A 17,882-nucleotide genomic window follows, 5' to 3' on the forward strand; every position below is an offset into this window, starting at 1 on the left:
GACGCAAAAATCTATTCTTGAACACAGACAGAATATACATCAGTCACTTAGCACAGAAGGAAGCCATTAACATCAAAAGGGGTGGAGTAGAGAAGCTTTTTATATTACCAACTGGTCTCATAAATTTAACATTAAGTGGAAGAATGTAATTGATTCGTATGTGTTCTTTATCTCACGTGGAAGGCTAATGCTGTTTCAGAATTGTATAAATGAAATATGGCAAAAAACCAAAATCCAAAGCAAATGTCCTATTTTTTTCCTGAACCATATTTCTATAATTTCAGTTTGAAACACATAAGCAAGTTTCTTTTTTTAGAAATATTGAACTTGAACTGAAATTCCCAAATGCTCCAAATAACATGGTAATATTTTAAATACTTTACCATATTTAGCTTCAAATTACTGTCATTATTAAAGTCAAGTCTCAAAAATATTTCTAGTGAAAGTATGAAGAGTACCCAAAAAGAACAAAACTGCTGTGACTCAGATTGTTTGTATTTGTTTTATTTAGGGGAATTCGTGGGAATTTATGTTTTACTTCCTTAACGTCTATTGTGCGTTATTGCACATGTTGTACGTAGGCAGTTTACTTTTAGTAAGTCCTCACAGAACCTAATGTCCTTGCAGAACTGGATGTTTCCTTGAATGGCAAACAAATAATTGAAACCAAGGCTTAATTAACTTACTCCTTTGTACCTTTTGAATTTCATTTTATGCAATTAAGGTTGTCCCTGAATGACTATTGTCTTGAATTCTTAAACACATTAGGAGCAGCTATACTGCTTTGCAAAAAGAAATGTTTAAAAAGCCCCCATCATTTGATAGTATGTGTTGACCCTTGGGCATTGAGTAACAAATGAGAAATCTGAAGAAGTTCAAAATTTAGCACACCATATTTTCATGTGATACATGGAGATTTGCACCATCCCTGTCTGCTTCTGGTCTCTCATCTTTTTGAGTCGTCCTGCTGCCCTCCAACAGCTTTCCTACCTCTGACCTTATAAGAGAGTGCAGGCCACAGAAGGATTGTCACACCCTGGGATATTTAATAGGCTCCACAGTATCAGGAGTGTGAACTTGGAGAGAAGGCACTAAGCCATTTCTTCTTTCACCAGTTTGTCACCTTCAGTGAGACTTAAGCAACAGAAAAATGGTAAGAAAACATAAAAACTGAAATGAAATATTTTAGTGAATTGACAGAACTAATTGGTATGTCTCATCTGTAGCTTCATCTTAAACATGTAAGCCATACTAGTCCAGTTCCTAGAGGTTATGCAGAAGTGAATGTGAGATGTATAGATAAAATGCTGTGGAAAAACTGTCATATCATTCCAGCTTTTGCATGTACTTAACCTCTTCAATTCGGTTTCTCTATGAACTTTGAAATGAGCCAAGAAAATCCAGTTTACGTTTCGCAACAAAATCTAGATCATCTTTTCAAGATATTCTAAGTGGCTTGAGTTGCAAAAGTCCTTCAGATAGATTTGTTGTAGTCTCTTAAATGAGCTTGAGATGTACATGGATCTGCTTTTCGTTTACAGAGCAATGTTGTGTTGTTGCTGGACACAGGCAACAGTTCCCTTCGCCGACTTGTACTCTCACCAGATGCTCAAGACTCTCCTAAGAGAACATCTTGGTGGAGCAACAAAGAAGAGAGGGTGAGGAATAGAACCTGCCCCTATTATACTAAGTTTTTTAAAAACAAGTGTCAGTGTTGGAAAAACAGGATCATTAAGTTTTTCCTGGTTTTACAGCCCAAGTGTTTAATTGTTTACTCTTATGTATGTTTAAATGTCTTACACATAAAATAGCATTGTTATGGAATATTGATATAAAAAATATAAATAAATTTTCTGAAGATGTGTCTTTATCCCTTTTTAGGGCTAGAACTGGAAATAATGGAACATTTTGTTACAATTAATTATGTCCAAAATAATGAGCTCAGTTATGATACAATTAATAACTAGGAACAAGACAAGCTAGATAGCATTTGAGAGGTAATTAAAGCTGTGGATTCTTCTAAATAAAGGAAAAAAACTAGTATACTTTCAGAGGAGTCAGGGAAACTCACTGGGGCAAATCTAACAAACACTAATTGTCCTATGATGGATTTTTATACAGAGCAGCTACAAAATGTGCCGAGAGTTTTCACACAAAAACTGGCTGGTGTTCTACAAAGAAACAGGGTGAGAGTAAATTATGCCCTTGTATTCAATTGATTTATATCAGATCTCCTTGTGTATATCCCTATCTGATTATTCTTTTCTTGGCTTCCAATTTTATAGAAACCGCCTCATTGTACTGGATGTATTGGAGGGTCAAACTCACACCATCTCACTTCCAATCAGTCTGAAAGCTGTTTTCCTGGTGGCTGAAGACCGGTGGCTCTTGGTGGAAAACGAAACAAATAAGTTAGTTCACCTAGTTTTCTTGATGGCATTATTTATTATTTGTGTTTCATTTGTATTCAGGAGTTTCACACCTGGTCTCAAACTTGTTTTTTCTGTTTGTGAGACTGGCTGGACTTAAAAAGTGGATGTTTAAGATGCAGATTTGCTGTGGTGAAAATGCAGGTAGACTTTTAGAGTAGGTAGTTAAGAGGATATTCCAGCTTCTGAAAGTCTAGACTAGCTTTGATTATATATGTGTTAATATTAATTTTACTGAGGTGATATTGGTCTTTAGAAATCAGAATGTTGGTGGACCTATCTCTGGAAATACAGACATGTTGTCCAGAGTTAGTGCTTGCTTCCTTTACTTTCATGATTGCATGAAAGCAATGTTTCTCTGCTGCCTCATTTTTATAAATGCAGAGCAAATGAAAGTGTGTAAATAGTTACCAGAAGACAAATCTGTCAGTTGCTGGCCTACCCTTTCCTATCTTACAGATGTTTGGGAAATTATATTTATTTTAGCAAAAGGTGTTGATAACCTTGTTTATAAAAATGTAGAATGTTTTCACTGTTTCAGAAGATAAAAGTCCTGTTTAGAGTGACAAGTATAATCAGGAATTATTATAAATGTGTATTTTTTACAGGAAATTTCTTTTAACCAAGCGTGCCCATATGGAAGCTCAAGACAATGAGGTTTGCCAGCTGCATGCATTGAGTGAAGAGCCAGCTGACATGGGATTTGGCTTAACAGCAGGTACTGAATGCAGGCTTGGCTAGTTCCTTTTTATTGTTCTTTCTGTCATTTCTGTTTGCAGCTGAACAAACAAGACTCTTTAAAGGTCTGAGTAACCATCTTTCTGATTCTGTTTTTGCTCCCTTATCATGTTTGGTTAAGAATAACAACTTTTCTCAAGGCATGGCACATTCCATGCTCAAATTTCAAGTTGTTTGAGTAAAGCATTTTTGTTTCATTGTAGCATTCAAGACCCTCAGTCATGGACTTTCAGCAAACAGACAAGCATGTAGAACGGAAAAGGAGGAAAGATGACTAGGCAGGAATTAGAACAGGAATAGAAGGGAACAAATATACTAATGGTTCCAGGCTGTAGACTGTTGCAGGTCTGCTGCTCAACTCAGATGAGCTAGAAAACATTTCCTGACCCTTAGAAAAATGCAAACACCTGCTGTTAAAACGGAGCAGAAGTCACAGTTCCTGTAGTTTTGTTGATAGCATGCAGGAGACCATTGGGGCCATCACACTTGTGTTAAAAGATAGGGGGCATTTGATCAGTAAAATTCCCAGATGGGGTGCCAGGCATTGAGGTATGTCTTTCCTTACAGTAAGAAAGAAATCTGCAATGGTTAACATTCTGCCTGGTAAGATCTGTCTATCTTCAAATCTGATAGCATTTTCAATCTGAGTGTTTGATCACAGTGCACAAAACCTTTAGTCCACTTGGTTTAATAAGACTGGAAGTGCATGTGCATCCCACCTAACAGTTCATAGGTTTTGGTCATTATGTATCAGAGAGACAGAGGAAACAAATAGAGAAACCACTTTATATCTCTTAAAGAAGGAACAAGTTTTGCTCTGGTTCTTGTGGCTAGCATAAATAAGAAAAATTAGATTAACACAGTGTAAACATGGTACAAACAAATATTATTGAAGAATAATGGGGCTTCGTTTACATAAACAGCAACCAGGTGGATACCAAAAACTAACCATAGCCTAAATATCCAGAATCCTTTTTAATTCTTGTACAGTTTACTCTACCAACTTATCAAGTGCTATCAGAGCACAGTGGTTTCCTTCCTCTTACTACCTTATTTAGAAACCATTCTGGAGTATCATCCCTCAGATGGATAGAAATGTTATTATAATTTCCAGTCTCAGAGTATTTGTGTGCAGTTTATTGCTGCATGCTTTCTGTGCTATTTTTATCCTTTGTTATCTTGTTTCTTCTCTTCCAGTCTGAAATGTTATCATATCCCCTGTCTACCTTTTTCCAAATCATCCAGCAAACCCCAAATGTAACATCTTCAGCCTGTTCATTTTCTTTGAGGCAGAATCTGTGGCGGGAGGACTAAAAAAAGGTAGACTGGTGTGGGTTTACTGCTGACCCAGACTACTTATCCTTTGAGGGAGGACACATTTTCTCCCACTGCCATGTAAACAAGACAGTCTTATGCCCATCAAAGTGGAAACAGTGTAGAGCTAAAGATAGCAGATTCTGACTGTGTTGATAATTTGAGGCAGGGTAAAGGGCTCTAACAGATGCACAGAATAAAATTTAATTTTTCTTAGCTTAAAGACGAAGAAAACCAGACCATTATTTTAACAGAAATGCATTACAAACAACATTATTTAAATTGCAAAGATAGCAAGAGAGTCACCAAGAAATGTCACGTTGACACTTACCTGTGCAAACCTATGTTTTGCCTTTTGGTGCATTTGCATTATAACAATTTTCAATGAGATCACATAATGTTCTGTTCTATTCCATAGGCTTCCTGCCTCATTTGTATGGTAGAAGGCAAAATTAAGTGGTATAAGCAGCTACAAAGCAAGTATTTCCTGATTTTAAGTACTTGACTTTACAAAAATAGGATTACTTCCTTCTCCTCTGTGTTACAGTATAGTATAATCAGATCTTCTGCTATTTAGTAATTTTATGCTCAAAGTAATAGCCAATGTTCAGTGCTCAGCACTCTTACAGTTAATATTGTTTCCTATTGCACATCTGGATGTAATGACTTTCATTTTGTTTAATTTTATCCTGTTTAGTGTCAGAACTGTGTGTGCCTCAAGCAGTTTCAACTGACCAGCTATCTTCTGAAAACCTCAGTGCAGCTGTGGGACAAAAGATCAGCTCCCCCAACAGGATCTTCTCAGATGAGCATAATTATGCTACTATTGTTGTTGGTTTCCCAGACCTCTTGGTAAATACTCAGCGTTATTTTACAATTAAATAATATAGTCTCATTTATTCTGTAACTCATTAAGTACCTGTTTACCAAATGATTTGGAAAGAAGGGAATGACAGCAAGGGAAAAATTCATGTAGTGTACACCATTTTTTATAGTAGTCTAATCTAGAGGGCTGTCAGTGCTTTTTTAGGTAATATGAAGTGGGACAATACAATGTCTAGCACAGACAGAATTCATTTTTTGTAAGCTCTTTACAATGCTGGCTAGAGTAATATTTTTTAAATAATGTGTTTTTACAGTTTTTTTAATTAAGCATAACCTCTGAGAAAAAGGATAAGTGTGAACTTCTTGCCCAGTGTGCAGCAGGTAGCAAGACTAGATAAGGAAAAAGAAAAAAAGATACAGAAAATTATAACAAAGCTATAAAACCTCTTCACTACTGAATAATGTATCTAAGTGTAAATACTGCATGTAAGTGTGCTCACTGCCATGACACAGTTAGAAAAGGACCAGAAAAGAAAGTGAAACTTTGCAGTTTAATGACTAGGGCTGTTGCAAGGAGTAAAGACAAATACAGGGAAAATACAAGCAGTATGTTTAATTCTTTGGACTTTTTTTTATATTTGCTGCCTAATGGTACATAAAAAGGATAATGATTATGGAATAAATAATTGTATGTCATGTTTATTTGATAAATTGGGGCAAATTAGTAAATATAACTGTTAACAGACATGCATTTTGGGAAAGCTGAATGGCAGAAGAAAATTCTTTGCAATCCAAAATGATTCAAAAATATGTTCTTGTCAATAGGACAGTCTTTGCAATTAGCTTTTGAGTTTTTCTTGGTTTTATATTACCAGATGGTTTATTCAAGCTTTTCATAGTACTTACAATACATGTGAGTTTATTGCTGGGAAAGGGAGGTGGTCTAGAGGAGGGAGTAGTAAAGAAGCTGCACTCTTCCATGCTAACACACCAATGCAAGGGGTGAAGCACTTTTGGCTCTGCCTGATTTAGAGCAATGTACCATCTTTTTTCATAGACAGTTTTAGATATCCATGTGAATTTCAAAGAGGAACTACTAAGGGTGGGTGTAAGAGTGATGGGGCAAAACTTCAGATTCGTGTTTAGTGCTGGTGGTGTAGGTGTTTAATATGAACAAGGTATCTGAGCTCTTATATGTAGTAGAATTGTTCAGTTTACCAAACACTGAGACCTTAAAGATGATTTTTTTCACCAGGTTCTTCAACCATAGTGGGAGATGAAGCCAATGGCTTTCATGTGGAGACATACACTTAAATCTCTGAACCTGGAGCTAAGTTCCAGCCTTATTGCTTAGCTTTGAATTTATTACTGAAATATCTGTTTGTATTTATCTATATTAGTGGAAACCTAACAGTTTTTAGATCATTTGATTCCAAAATACGTTATTTCAATGTTTTTTGTTCCTGGTTCAATTAAAAAAAAAAAAGTTGATTCAACTTTGGATCTTCAGAGCATCTTGATGCCTAAAACTCATGTAGATGGTTTGTAAGTTTTCACACCTATAGGAGTTTTTGTTGACAAAATAATCTGGGTCTTTCATTGACATGTGGTAGCATAAGATGTAACCACAATAGCCACATTTTATGTGAAATTAAATAAGAAGTGGAACTTATCAAGAAGTGTTTGTTCTTAGATTTAATAATAGTAATGTTTTCTTCAGTAGACACCTTCTCTTTTGCAGTCTCCCAGTGAAGTGTATAGCTGGAAAAGAAACTCCTCTCTGAGTCACAAACGTGCTTCTCCTTCTGATCCACTTTATTATGGAGCCCAGAGGAAAACAGGAGCTGCAAAACAAACCAATTGTGTTACTTTATTGGCTTCTAATCAAATAGTCAGAATTTTAGCACCTGGAGATGTGCCTCTGAAGGATATTTACCCAAAAGGTAGAGGTTCTTATACTTGTGCTGCAGCACACTTTTTTGTTTTGTTTTGTTTTGTAATCTGCTATCACCCATTAATTTTTCCAGAATGTTCTTAAATAGTTACAGAGCAAGTACTTGAGAAGGAATGAGTGTAGTTGTACTTTGTTTTAAAATTAATTTTAATCTTACTAGCATGCCGAATTATACTTCTGAGGAATTAACAGGGTTTCTACACTGTGGATATCTCAGTAGATGGGATTTCCCTCTGTCTGCAGAGGAAACCAAGGAATAGATTATGATCATTCCAGTTCAGCAATTGGCCTTCACTAATATTTCCAGCTTATGCTCAGCATCATACAGAGATGCAGTGATAAACCTGTTGTATGACTAACTCAGAATTCTATCCCCAGCAGGGGCAACAGGAGAGGTTATTTTGGAAATGCACGTGAGCCTGTCCACTTCTTTGTCTTCCTCTTCATACTTTCTCAATATTTGCACTTGTTTTGCTGGGGATGTTGCAGAGGGCACCCCTTCCTCAGGCTTTAAATCTTCTTTTATGGCAGTGTTGTCTACAAGGTTATCTGGTGCCTCTTTGAATCTGTGCATCTCCGCAGCAAACTCACAAGTTCATGATTTTTTGTGATCAACTGATCTCTTAACAGGTTTATCCAATGCCCCTTATTCTAGCATTGCAGGCTTGGGAGAGTAACAGTTCTGCCTTCACCTTAACCATCACCTTTCTCTACAATCTGAAGAGACCCAGACTATTTAATTCTTCTCCTGTCCAAGAGAATGGTGCATGAACGACTTTCACATGCAGCTAAACCATTCTCCGTTTTGACACTAATAAGCAGGTGTAGACTACAGATCTTCAGACATTTTTGTGCTGCTATGCCAAGCTTTCTGTTATCATTATAACTTTAGCTTCTTCATCCAATTCCTAAAAATATACCAGTTAGTGCTAAATAAAAGCATTTGTGAGTTTCACATTAATTACCTTTAGGAATCTCTAAAGTTCACTATCAAAAGAGAAAATGCCCAGAATATTTGCATATGGTAGAATGGCTGGGTTTCATCTGCACAAGAAGCTATTCCTGATTTAGTCTCTGTGTGAATTCTCTGTCCCAGAATAAACATTTTATTCCAAATTAATTCAAACAGAATGAATGATCTAATCTCCCTGTCCTCATTTAACACAGATCAACTTCCCTATGTAGAGAAACTCTTTTATTTATTACCAAGAGGTTAAAACATTTACTTAACTAAAGAAGCCAAGTCAAGGATATCAACAAGGTAGAAAACTTCAGTTACCTGCTTTTGTAACTGAAGGAAAGATTACCTATTAAAAATATTAAATTTAATAAAGTTACTTGGAGTTAAAATCTTGGAACTAATTATACAAATTGAGGCTGAATCTTCTCATAATTCATAAATTGCAGAAGGGTCAGACTGGGCCACTTTCTTTCAGGCCTTTGCAGAAAAAAAAAAAAAAAAGCCCAATCTGAATCTGAAGTAGATATTTTAGAAGGTAAATCTTCTGAGCTTTTGTTAAAAGTAGTTAAAAATAGTTTGCTAATTTAGGAGTGAGGGAGGTATCTTCTCTCAGTGCTTCCAAAAGATACCTAAATTGAGATCTTGACTGCTATTTCTAAAAGCCTTTTAAGTTGCTCTGCTATGTAACACATTGTATTGCTAAATTATTATAATTAAAAACCAGGGGTCATTCTTCATGAATCCAGGATACCAGTAACCTGAGCATGTTATCAGTCTAAGAATTGGCTTCTGTCTGACTCAGCAGTTTATTTTTTTTTCTCAGCTGTGATGAAATATATTTATGAATAGAGATTGATAGCTTTAAATGTATAGAAAGTTGTATGAGGTTTGTACAGTGTTTTATGGCCATATTTATATTGAAAGATTTCATGCCTTGAAGATCGTTATCATTGATTTTTCTTTTCTGAATGATGTTTTAATTTAAGAATTACAAAGACTAATTTTAACTGAATCGTGTTTAATATAACCTTACTGATTCAATTAGATAGGACCTAAGCAAGATTCTAGGTTTTCTGTACCATGGCCTTTTTCAGGACTTTTTCAAGACATTTCCATTTATCAGTTAATGGCTGGATTTTCTAGTGGAGGAGGAGCTATGAGGAAAATCCTATGGCAACCTGTGCTACACAGCACGTCATGAAAAAAATTGAAAAACTAATTAACACTGAAGTAATGGTGCTGATGATAGTAGTTATTATTCATGGTAGGAAGGATTTACCATGAAGAATTATGAGAAGGACTACAATTCTGAATGTGATAGAGATAACAGGTGAAATTCAATATGGATTAATTTGTAGGAGATAGGAGAAAGAAAAAATCCTAATTCTACATCAAATAAGATGGGCGTGAAGAGAAATCTTACTAGCATTTTTTTGCTTTCACAATAGAGGGTTTCATTAAGATAGCAGTTCAAAGCTCAGGAGCACTTGTAAAAAGCAAATCAAATGTTAATAATTACTAGGGAAGAAACAGAAAAAAGCAGAGAACCTCTTTTTGCTGTTATACAAATCCGCATGTCCTTAACACTGTTCAGTTTTGGTTCTCCATCTCGAGGTGGGTAGAGCCTGAACTGCCATAAGTTCAAAAAAAGACAACAAGGATGAGCAAGATTGTATTGGCCAACCCTCCAACGTGTGAAGACAAGATCAGGAAAGGAACATATGGTAGAGTTCCACAAAAACACATATGGCATGGAGATGTGGAAAACAGCCCCTTGGAAGTTGTTGGTGGCTTGAGGAAAATACCATGTGCACTTGTCTGTTCTTACACATTTCAAGCATCTAACTACTCCTGGAGACAGGATACTAGATTTGAGGGATCTAGTATTGCCCTTATTATGGCACACATGAAAAATATTTCCAAGTGAAAAAGGGAAGACAGAAAAAGAGAAGCATGTGACTTTGTGCTCACTTGGAAGGTGACATAATAAGGTAGTAGCCCTTATGATGCCCATTTGAGATTCTATTCTTGCAACCTTCTCTACTGGGCTGTTGTTTCTTCTGGAGTTTGCCTCTCAGTCTCACTAATTGACAGAATATTTGATTGGATACACATTTAACTGCTACCAATTTCTGCTTAACAGTCTTGGTCCCTTGAAATTCAATCTTGCTTATTCCTAATTGTGCTCCATTTTTTCTGTATTGGAAACCCTTAGTTACTTACCTATGAAAGTTGTATCCTTCCCTGGGACATGGTAAAAGCATCTTGCTACGTGAAATCAATTATGTGTCAGACCCTGGAAGTTCTTGCCCTATTGTCTTCTGTTGCCTTTGAGAAGTTGTTTTATATTTTTGATTTTGTTTTCATATCTGTCAGATTTTCTTTCTCATCTTCTGGGACAATTGGTCAGCTCTGGCATACAGCCTTCCATTTCTATTAATAATTCAAAGTACTCAGCCAAACTCTAGCATACTCCAATATGTATTACTGAAGCTGTTTCAGGAATAATAAGCAAAGAAATAATTGCCTATATGTTTTATTGGAACTGTAAACCAAATTATAGTTATATTTTAAAATAAATTATAACAAGTAATAATTTCCCCAAAGACTGCCAAATAGATGTATGGATACAAAATATAAACTCAGACAAGAGATCATGGCAAAATCCAACAAAGAAGAATTAATGTAGAGATGAGGGACTACTTGAGATCAAATATTTACTTGGATTCTCAGCACTTTCTATAGATTAACATAAAATAACAGCCTATTACTGAGTGTGTGTCTTTGTAAGTATGACAGTAACTGGAACATGTGGTGTAGCACACAGTGTTACCAAAATAGCCTTGACACATCATCTGGTCCATCTCTTTATATAGGGGCAGGATGACATGTGTAGTCTCTTCTTAACTGATTTTTGTCAAACAATTGGCCTATTGCATTGCCTCATTCTGTTTGTATGAGAAAAGCTTTTCATGGTATCCATCTTTCTGTAAACAAAACTGACTACCTCATGTCACCTTCACTCAGGGTGATATTGCTCTCTTTATAATGATCTTCTCAATAGGATTTGATGTGTTTTTTAAAAAAAATCTTTGTTTATATAAAAAAAAAATCCTGGCATTTGTCTGTATAATCCATCTGTTCTGACTGCCTTGTCATTCTCAGGACTCTTTCATGTCACAGAATTACAGAATGGGTAATTTGGAAGGGACCACTTGAGGTCATCTGATCCCATCTCCGTGCTCAGCAGGGTCCTCTAGAGTATGTTACTCAGGATTGTGTCCAAACACAATCCTCCCCAGGGAAGGAAATTCTACAGCCTCTCTGGGAATCCAGTTCCACTGCTCCATCATCACAGTAAAGAAGTTCTTTTCTCATGTTCAGGTGCAACTTTCTGTGTGTTATTTTCTGTCTGTTGCCTCTTGTCCCGTTGCTTGGTGCCACAGAGCAGAGCCTGGTCCATCCTCTAACACCCTTCCTTTAGATACTGACAGACATTGATGGAGTCACTTCTCAGTTTTCTTTCCTTGAAGCTAAGCAGGCTCTGGTCCCTCACCCTTTCCTATAAGAGAGTTGTTCCAATCTCCTCTTCATCTTCATAGCCCTGCACTGGACCCACTTCAGGAGCTCCATGTCTCTGTTCTGAGGAGCCCAGAGCTGAACATTGTGTCTGTTTTCCTAAAGTTTGATGTCTGGAGCTGTGCATAGCTGTTCTTCTTGGTCAAGCTTTGACAAAAGAACAAACTGCACTTGTTCATGTCTGATGTTCATGTTTCATCATCAAGATTCTTGACTGCATTTCTGGGAGCTAGCCAGCAGTTCTTGTGTAGCATTTAAACATTTGATTGCCTTTTTGTCCACTTCCTTCTCTGCAATCCTTTGTCTTTTTATTGTCTTGAATTTGTTTTATTTTTGTTCTTTCTCTAATTTATTAACTTAATTTTCAACTCTTATCCCACAGTTCTACCCTTTCTAGTTCAGTATCTGCCCTTGTTCTAGATCTTCATCAGAATTTTTAATGTGTATCTTATTCTTCATTACTAACAAAAAAGAGAGCACATTTTAAAACAGTAAAAAATTCTACCTTCATTTTTCCAGATCTTTTTCCCCTGATTCTGATGTGTTTGATATTCCCATTTTTATGAAGATGAGTAAAGTCAATAGACATGCTGCTGTAGGCATGTGTATTATAGATATATAAACTGAATCTGCATAAAGTGTCACTGTGAGTTATTCTGTGTGCTCCTTCGAATATTAGATCTCCTTGTGCTGCTGATCTTACTGGTCTTTTCTGTGTGTGCTCTATGCAAGCCTGAACGCTTCTGCAGGTAAGGTCAGGCTCCATCATTGCAAGGAAGTGGAAGATATGTTGTTTCAGAGTAAAATCTAGACTTGTTTTCACCTTGTGACAATGACATTTTGTGTCCATACTGGGCAGTGTGTTTCAGTCTTGTGGTTTCTTTTCTGAAAAACTGCATCACTTTACTCCACCAGATGAAAGTCAGCTGCTAACCGGGAGCCACTTCTGAGCCAGGCACAGTGTACTTGTAAGTTGGCAAAAGCCAGTGTAGGCACATAAACACAAATTTTTTTCTGAAGGAAGGACTATATATTAGCTGTATTCATTAAATTGTCCATAAACAGAATATTTAATGCTTAATAGCCTGGGGCCTGTAAGTTATAAAATCTTTGCATACCAAGAATCTGCCTCCAAAAAGAGTGGTTCAATTCCAGGGAATAGTGTTTAGCTTAGTATTATTGAGAAGTTTCCAAGTGGAAGTCATAAATACAATGATTTGAAATGTGTTCCTCAATATGCTTTTAAAGTCAGATATACAGCTGACATTCTCTTCAGTGACAGATCAAAACAGTGAGTTAGGGATTGCAGTAATGCTTGAATAGTGCTTTTGTGAGCAGTGCTATATTTGTGTGCAATTTTGACATTTGCCATACAAATACATTGTTCTTTTGTAACTGTGACTATCTGATTACTCACTATCATAATAATAAAACAATTCCTTATTTGCAAGTTATATTCCTGTATTGAATATGAAAGCATATCATTTTCTGACAGGTACTGTATAATAAAATGCTTAAATTTAATCTGCTAAATGCAAATGTAATAACCAGTTAATCATGCAGCTGGAAAATAACATGTTTGTTTGTTTTCAGATGTCACTCCTCCACTAGCTGCTGGATACTTGGAAGTGACAGATCTTAATTCAAAGAAAGTCAAATACATTGCAATTCCTAGGTAACTGATTTTATTGATTGGAGCACTGTCATTTTAGAAGAAGAGCAAAGAGAATTTAGTGTCTATTGTTACAGGATAAGTAAATATTTCTTTTGATGTGAAAAGTAAGACTAATTCATACCTAGCGTAAAATTCTGCTGACATTGTAGTATATTTTTATAACATTATGTATCTGTTTTTACTAGGTACTGCTGATGAAAATGTAGCAATTAATTAGTATTAATTAATTTAAAAGGTAGCCTTATCTTCTGATTTTCATTTCCTTTGTTCCTTCCTCCTCTTCCATCTACTTTATTCTCAACCCTCTTTCATTATGGTTTGCAGTCTTTATTTTCTTTTCCTTTTTCTCTGTCTTTAGGATCTGGGAAAGACAGGCAAAATGATCCAGTGCTAGGTGTTAGGAAACTGGGAATCAAGTTCTGGTCCAATATAAAGCTCACTTTGAAAATAGCTTGAGCTTTTCTGTGGATCTCCCTTTGGAAAGTACACATTCCCAAATATCTTGCATGATACACAAATATCTTGTATGATAAATTAAAATAGCCAGATTCTATGGCTTCTGTGTGGTTTTAACATCTGTCTCTCACAACTGTAGAGAGTGTTTGCAAATGTTTTATTGTATAAAGGTATATTTTGGTCCCAAATTGTCATTTTCTAATGTAATGATAGTAATAAAGATTTTTATTTTAAATGGCACTCTTTCCACTTTGCATACTTAAATAGCACATGTATGAAACACACAAATAATTATTTTTTTATTCTCTTCATTTGATGTTGGTTTTGGCAATACTTATTTAAATTCATCTTGGTTCATTAATAATCTGGGGAAAAAATTTAAATTTAAAAAATTTAAATTTAAATTTAAAAAATAAAGCTGTGTCATTGTTAAATGAGTATTTAAGTCTTAATATTTTATTAAAGCTCTAGAGAAAGGAGTTACTCAGTTAATGGAAATATATTTTCCTCAGTGCTTGGATCATGTTCTCTATATTTCTTTTTTAGTTTTACATTTTTCTGAAGCATCTTTTTACATTTTTTATATTCTTAATAATAGGTTTGGTTTTTTTTCTAAAGATGGACTACTTTTAGATAGATTAGAAACAGTAGTGTATCTAAACAACAGCAGTGGTTTTGGCAGCATATTAACTTTCAGCCTGGTCCTTTATACTGCTTCTTATACAGTCAGATGCCTTTTGGTTATGTCCAGTTTCAGTAGGGGGAATGTTTCAGTTAAAATAGGGGGTCCACAGGGCATTAGTCTCTCAGGAAATGAGGATGTAATTTCATTTAATTGTCGCCTTAACTGCAGAAATACTCATCCCCTTTTAATTGCAGCTTTGAGAAAAATCACATTAATTCTTGTTTTTCAGTTCACAGTCTCTCTCTCCGTATACATCTTGGCTCTCTAAGATCTCAGATGCTGATGCCCTGCTGGCACCGCTGGGCAAAGTGGGTTTGGTTACTGTGGACATGGGAGGAGGTGTGAGGCTTTGGGAAACTGGGCTGGAAAACCTCCAGCAGTCACTGCAGGAGTGGAGGAACATGATTGGCCAAGAAGATGGTCGTCCTGTGCAGGTAGGACTTCACAAAGCTGAACTGGAAAATGTAACAAAAGGAGCTATGGATGAGTTTTCAGCTGGGAAAGGAGTTGAGGGGAGAGCTGTGTTGAAAAACACTGTGAAGTAGAAGTGCACCTGTTAGAAAAAATTGATGGACTTCTTCCCTGAAAAAAAGAGGCACAGTAGCTTAATTTAAAAACATTTTGTAACCCCTGTAATTATGGTTACTGGCAGACTCTTTGTCTTACACTGTTTGTATTTTTGCCAAATTCCAGTGCAATTAAATGCAAATAAATTCTTTATCTCCTACTGATTTTTAACTGTAACTTCCAGAATGTAGAATAATGAAATTAATTTTTAAGAAAATTATATGCTTCTCCAGAGTTCAGATTCTTGGGAAGAAAAAATATTGGGGTTTTACTTTGAAAAATAAACTTGAAACCTAGGTGAAAAGTACCTTGAATTCACAGTAGAGCCTTCGGCTAATCTTAATAATTTTCCCAGCTGAGCAGAGTTGCAAGGATCTCCATACAGCCATGTTCTCATGTGGAATGTTTAGATAAGTGCTGAAAATACACAGCAGATACATGTATGGTTTGTGTGTATGTATGTATATATGTTTATGTGAGTGTTAATGTATGGGCTAATATGTGTGATCACCATTGCAACACAGAGGGAACATTCAGGACTGTTCAGGACTGTTGCATCTTTAATTAGAATGGGGAAATAGAATGAGTCTATTCTTAATTAGATGTCTCTCTGGTTTTGGTTGGGGTTTTTTGTGAGATGTATTAGGCCAAAATATCTTTTACTTCTTTTCCCACTCTTAGCTCCCTTTCTACAAAATGTTTTGTGGTTACAGAGACTTGGGCAAGAATTGCTCTTGTTACTGGACCTCAGCAAATGCCATTCATAAAAGTCATGAGAAAAGGGAGCTGTTTTCCAGTAGCACCTTAGTACTCCACACTTGTGGCTTTGCCAGTGCCATGTTCATTGCCAGTGCAGTAGCACTAGCACCATCTTATGGTCAGATATAGTCGGTTTCCACCAGCCCAGGGAGTTTAACTAGTTTTAATAGCTATTTTTTCATTTTTCCTTTTTTTTTTTTTTTTTAATATCTTGTTATTTTATTCAACAATATTACTGTATTTTCAATAATAGCCAACAAATTATTTGACAATACTGACTTGGAAAGTACATGCTATGAGAAAATTTAAGTCATTTAACTAGAAATCTCAAGTAGCCATTTTAGAGAAGGCTAAGAAGTTTTCCCACAGTCAAAGCAGTTTTCAAAATCTGCTGTAGAATTTCTCTCCACTGATAGCCTGCCTCACTACTAGGCACACTCCAGGGTAAAGTCTCCTTAGAATATCTTTTTTTTCTGTTTCAAACCAGTGATTTGTCAGAACTGAAATAACATGCTCTTTGATTTGTGCTAAAGGGCTGGAACAAAGCCTCCTATGTGATCTTCTGACTTGCATGATTATCACTAACTTCTGTTTCTTGCTTTACTTTTTTGCTTTGAATGGAGAGATAATGAGACCTAAGAAGCTTTGTTTACAAAGGCATGGCAGAGCAATAAGAAATAAATTAGGTCTTTTATTTCATGTAATCTCCAGTAAGATATGTAGTTGCTGTGTAAACTCTGTACTTCACTAATTGGCTAGGAAGGTTATCACCTTTCCTACTTAATTTCCCAGTAGGTCTACACATAAAAGCAGTACTTCATTAAGGCATTCATTTCTGGAAATGAAAGGATCCTATTACACATTCATGTAACTTCCCTGTGTAACTGAACATAGCAAGAACCATATCTCTCAATCCAGGGACAATTACTTTGCTAAGAATGTTGCACCTAAGTATTCCCTGATACCTGGTTTTGCAAAACTGGACATATTTTGCAGCCATGTATTGATCTGATCATTCATGAAAATGATCTTCTTTTATGCAATATTTCGTGCACATGCTTGTGTTAAGTAACTTGGAGTCTAATGAGGTTTCTCTAGTTCTTTGACTAAACCCATCATGCCCAATCATCTTGTAGCAGAAACTCACTGTAAGAGAATTGTCAGTGTTCTACATATCACACACCCACCTCCAATTTCCCCTTCCCTTAAAACTGCTGTTGTTGCATCCCACAAGACTGTGACAGGCTAAGCAAAGCTTAGCAAAGCTAAACATCCCTTTGTGGTGATGTTCTTAGACCAATCCAAGACTTGTCTATTTGGTTGGGAACCACTGATCTGCAGAAGCACACACAAACTCTTTGAATCTTCCTGACCCTTTAGAGAAAAAAATATTCGAGACCTTTCAATATAAATATAGTTTCAAAGAACTGGAATCAAATCTTCAACCAGGCTTCAGTTGGAACTCTTGGTACTATCTTCTAGGGCTGCATTTTTGCTTTCACAAACATGTTAGCTCTGAGAAGGAGGCTGGATATTCATAAGCAATGAAACAGAGGAAAACAAACAGCTGTTCCACTTGTAATCAGTAATTAGACTCCCTTGATATAATTTGTGGCAATCTTCAAAACAGTCAACATTTGTTTTGTATTGTTGACATACTCAGCAAAGTTCAAACTGCTGAAGTCTTGAGGCTACCAAATTAGTTTATCAAAATATGGTATGTGTTTACCTAAGCCTGCATTTATACAGGCAGGTCAGAATTTTTTGTCATTTATTGAAGTTTTAAACTGAAACTAATACTACAGTATTCTGAAAGGATTAAATTGGAGCATCTGAAGTACAAAATCTAAACAAAATACTGTATTTTCTAAAGCTGTGAACTCTACTCCAAAAGCAATTGGGCTTTTTCACTTCTTGGTGTCGCTGACAAAAAGGTCACT

At 36.0% G+C, this 17,882-nt stretch overlaps 1 protein-coding gene across 1 annotated transcript in view; it reads left to right on the plus strand.

Moving 5' to 3' along the window:
* VWA8 (von Willebrand factor A domain containing 8) overlaps positions 1–17,882 on the plus strand; it is a 178,474-nt gene that overhangs the window by 124,912 nt on the left and 35,680 nt on the right. The window contains exons 30-37 of the mRNA XM_056484352.1: positions 1,542–1,658; positions 2,122–2,186; positions 2,286–2,411; positions 3,038–3,147; positions 5,179–5,333; positions 7,048–7,249; positions 13,394–13,475; positions 14,846–15,050. Coding sequence (XP_056340327.1) covers positions 1,542–1,658; positions 2,122–2,186; positions 2,286–2,411; positions 3,038–3,147; positions 5,179–5,333; positions 7,048–7,249; positions 13,394–13,475; positions 14,846–15,050 — 1,062 coding nt within the window. The remainder of the gene's footprint in view (positions 1–1,541; positions 1,659–2,121; positions 2,187–2,285; positions 2,412–3,037; positions 3,148–5,178; positions 5,334–7,047; positions 7,250–13,393; positions 13,476–14,845; positions 15,051–17,882) is intronic.

Source organism: Oenanthe melanoleuca, chromosome 1 (assembly GCF_029582105.1).
Source record: "Oenanthe melanoleuca isolate GR-GAL-2019-014 chromosome 1, OMel1.0, whole genome shotgun sequence".
In the NCBI taxonomy this organism is placed as follows: Eukaryota; Metazoa; Chordata; class Aves; order Passeriformes; family Muscicapidae; genus Oenanthe; species Oenanthe melanoleuca.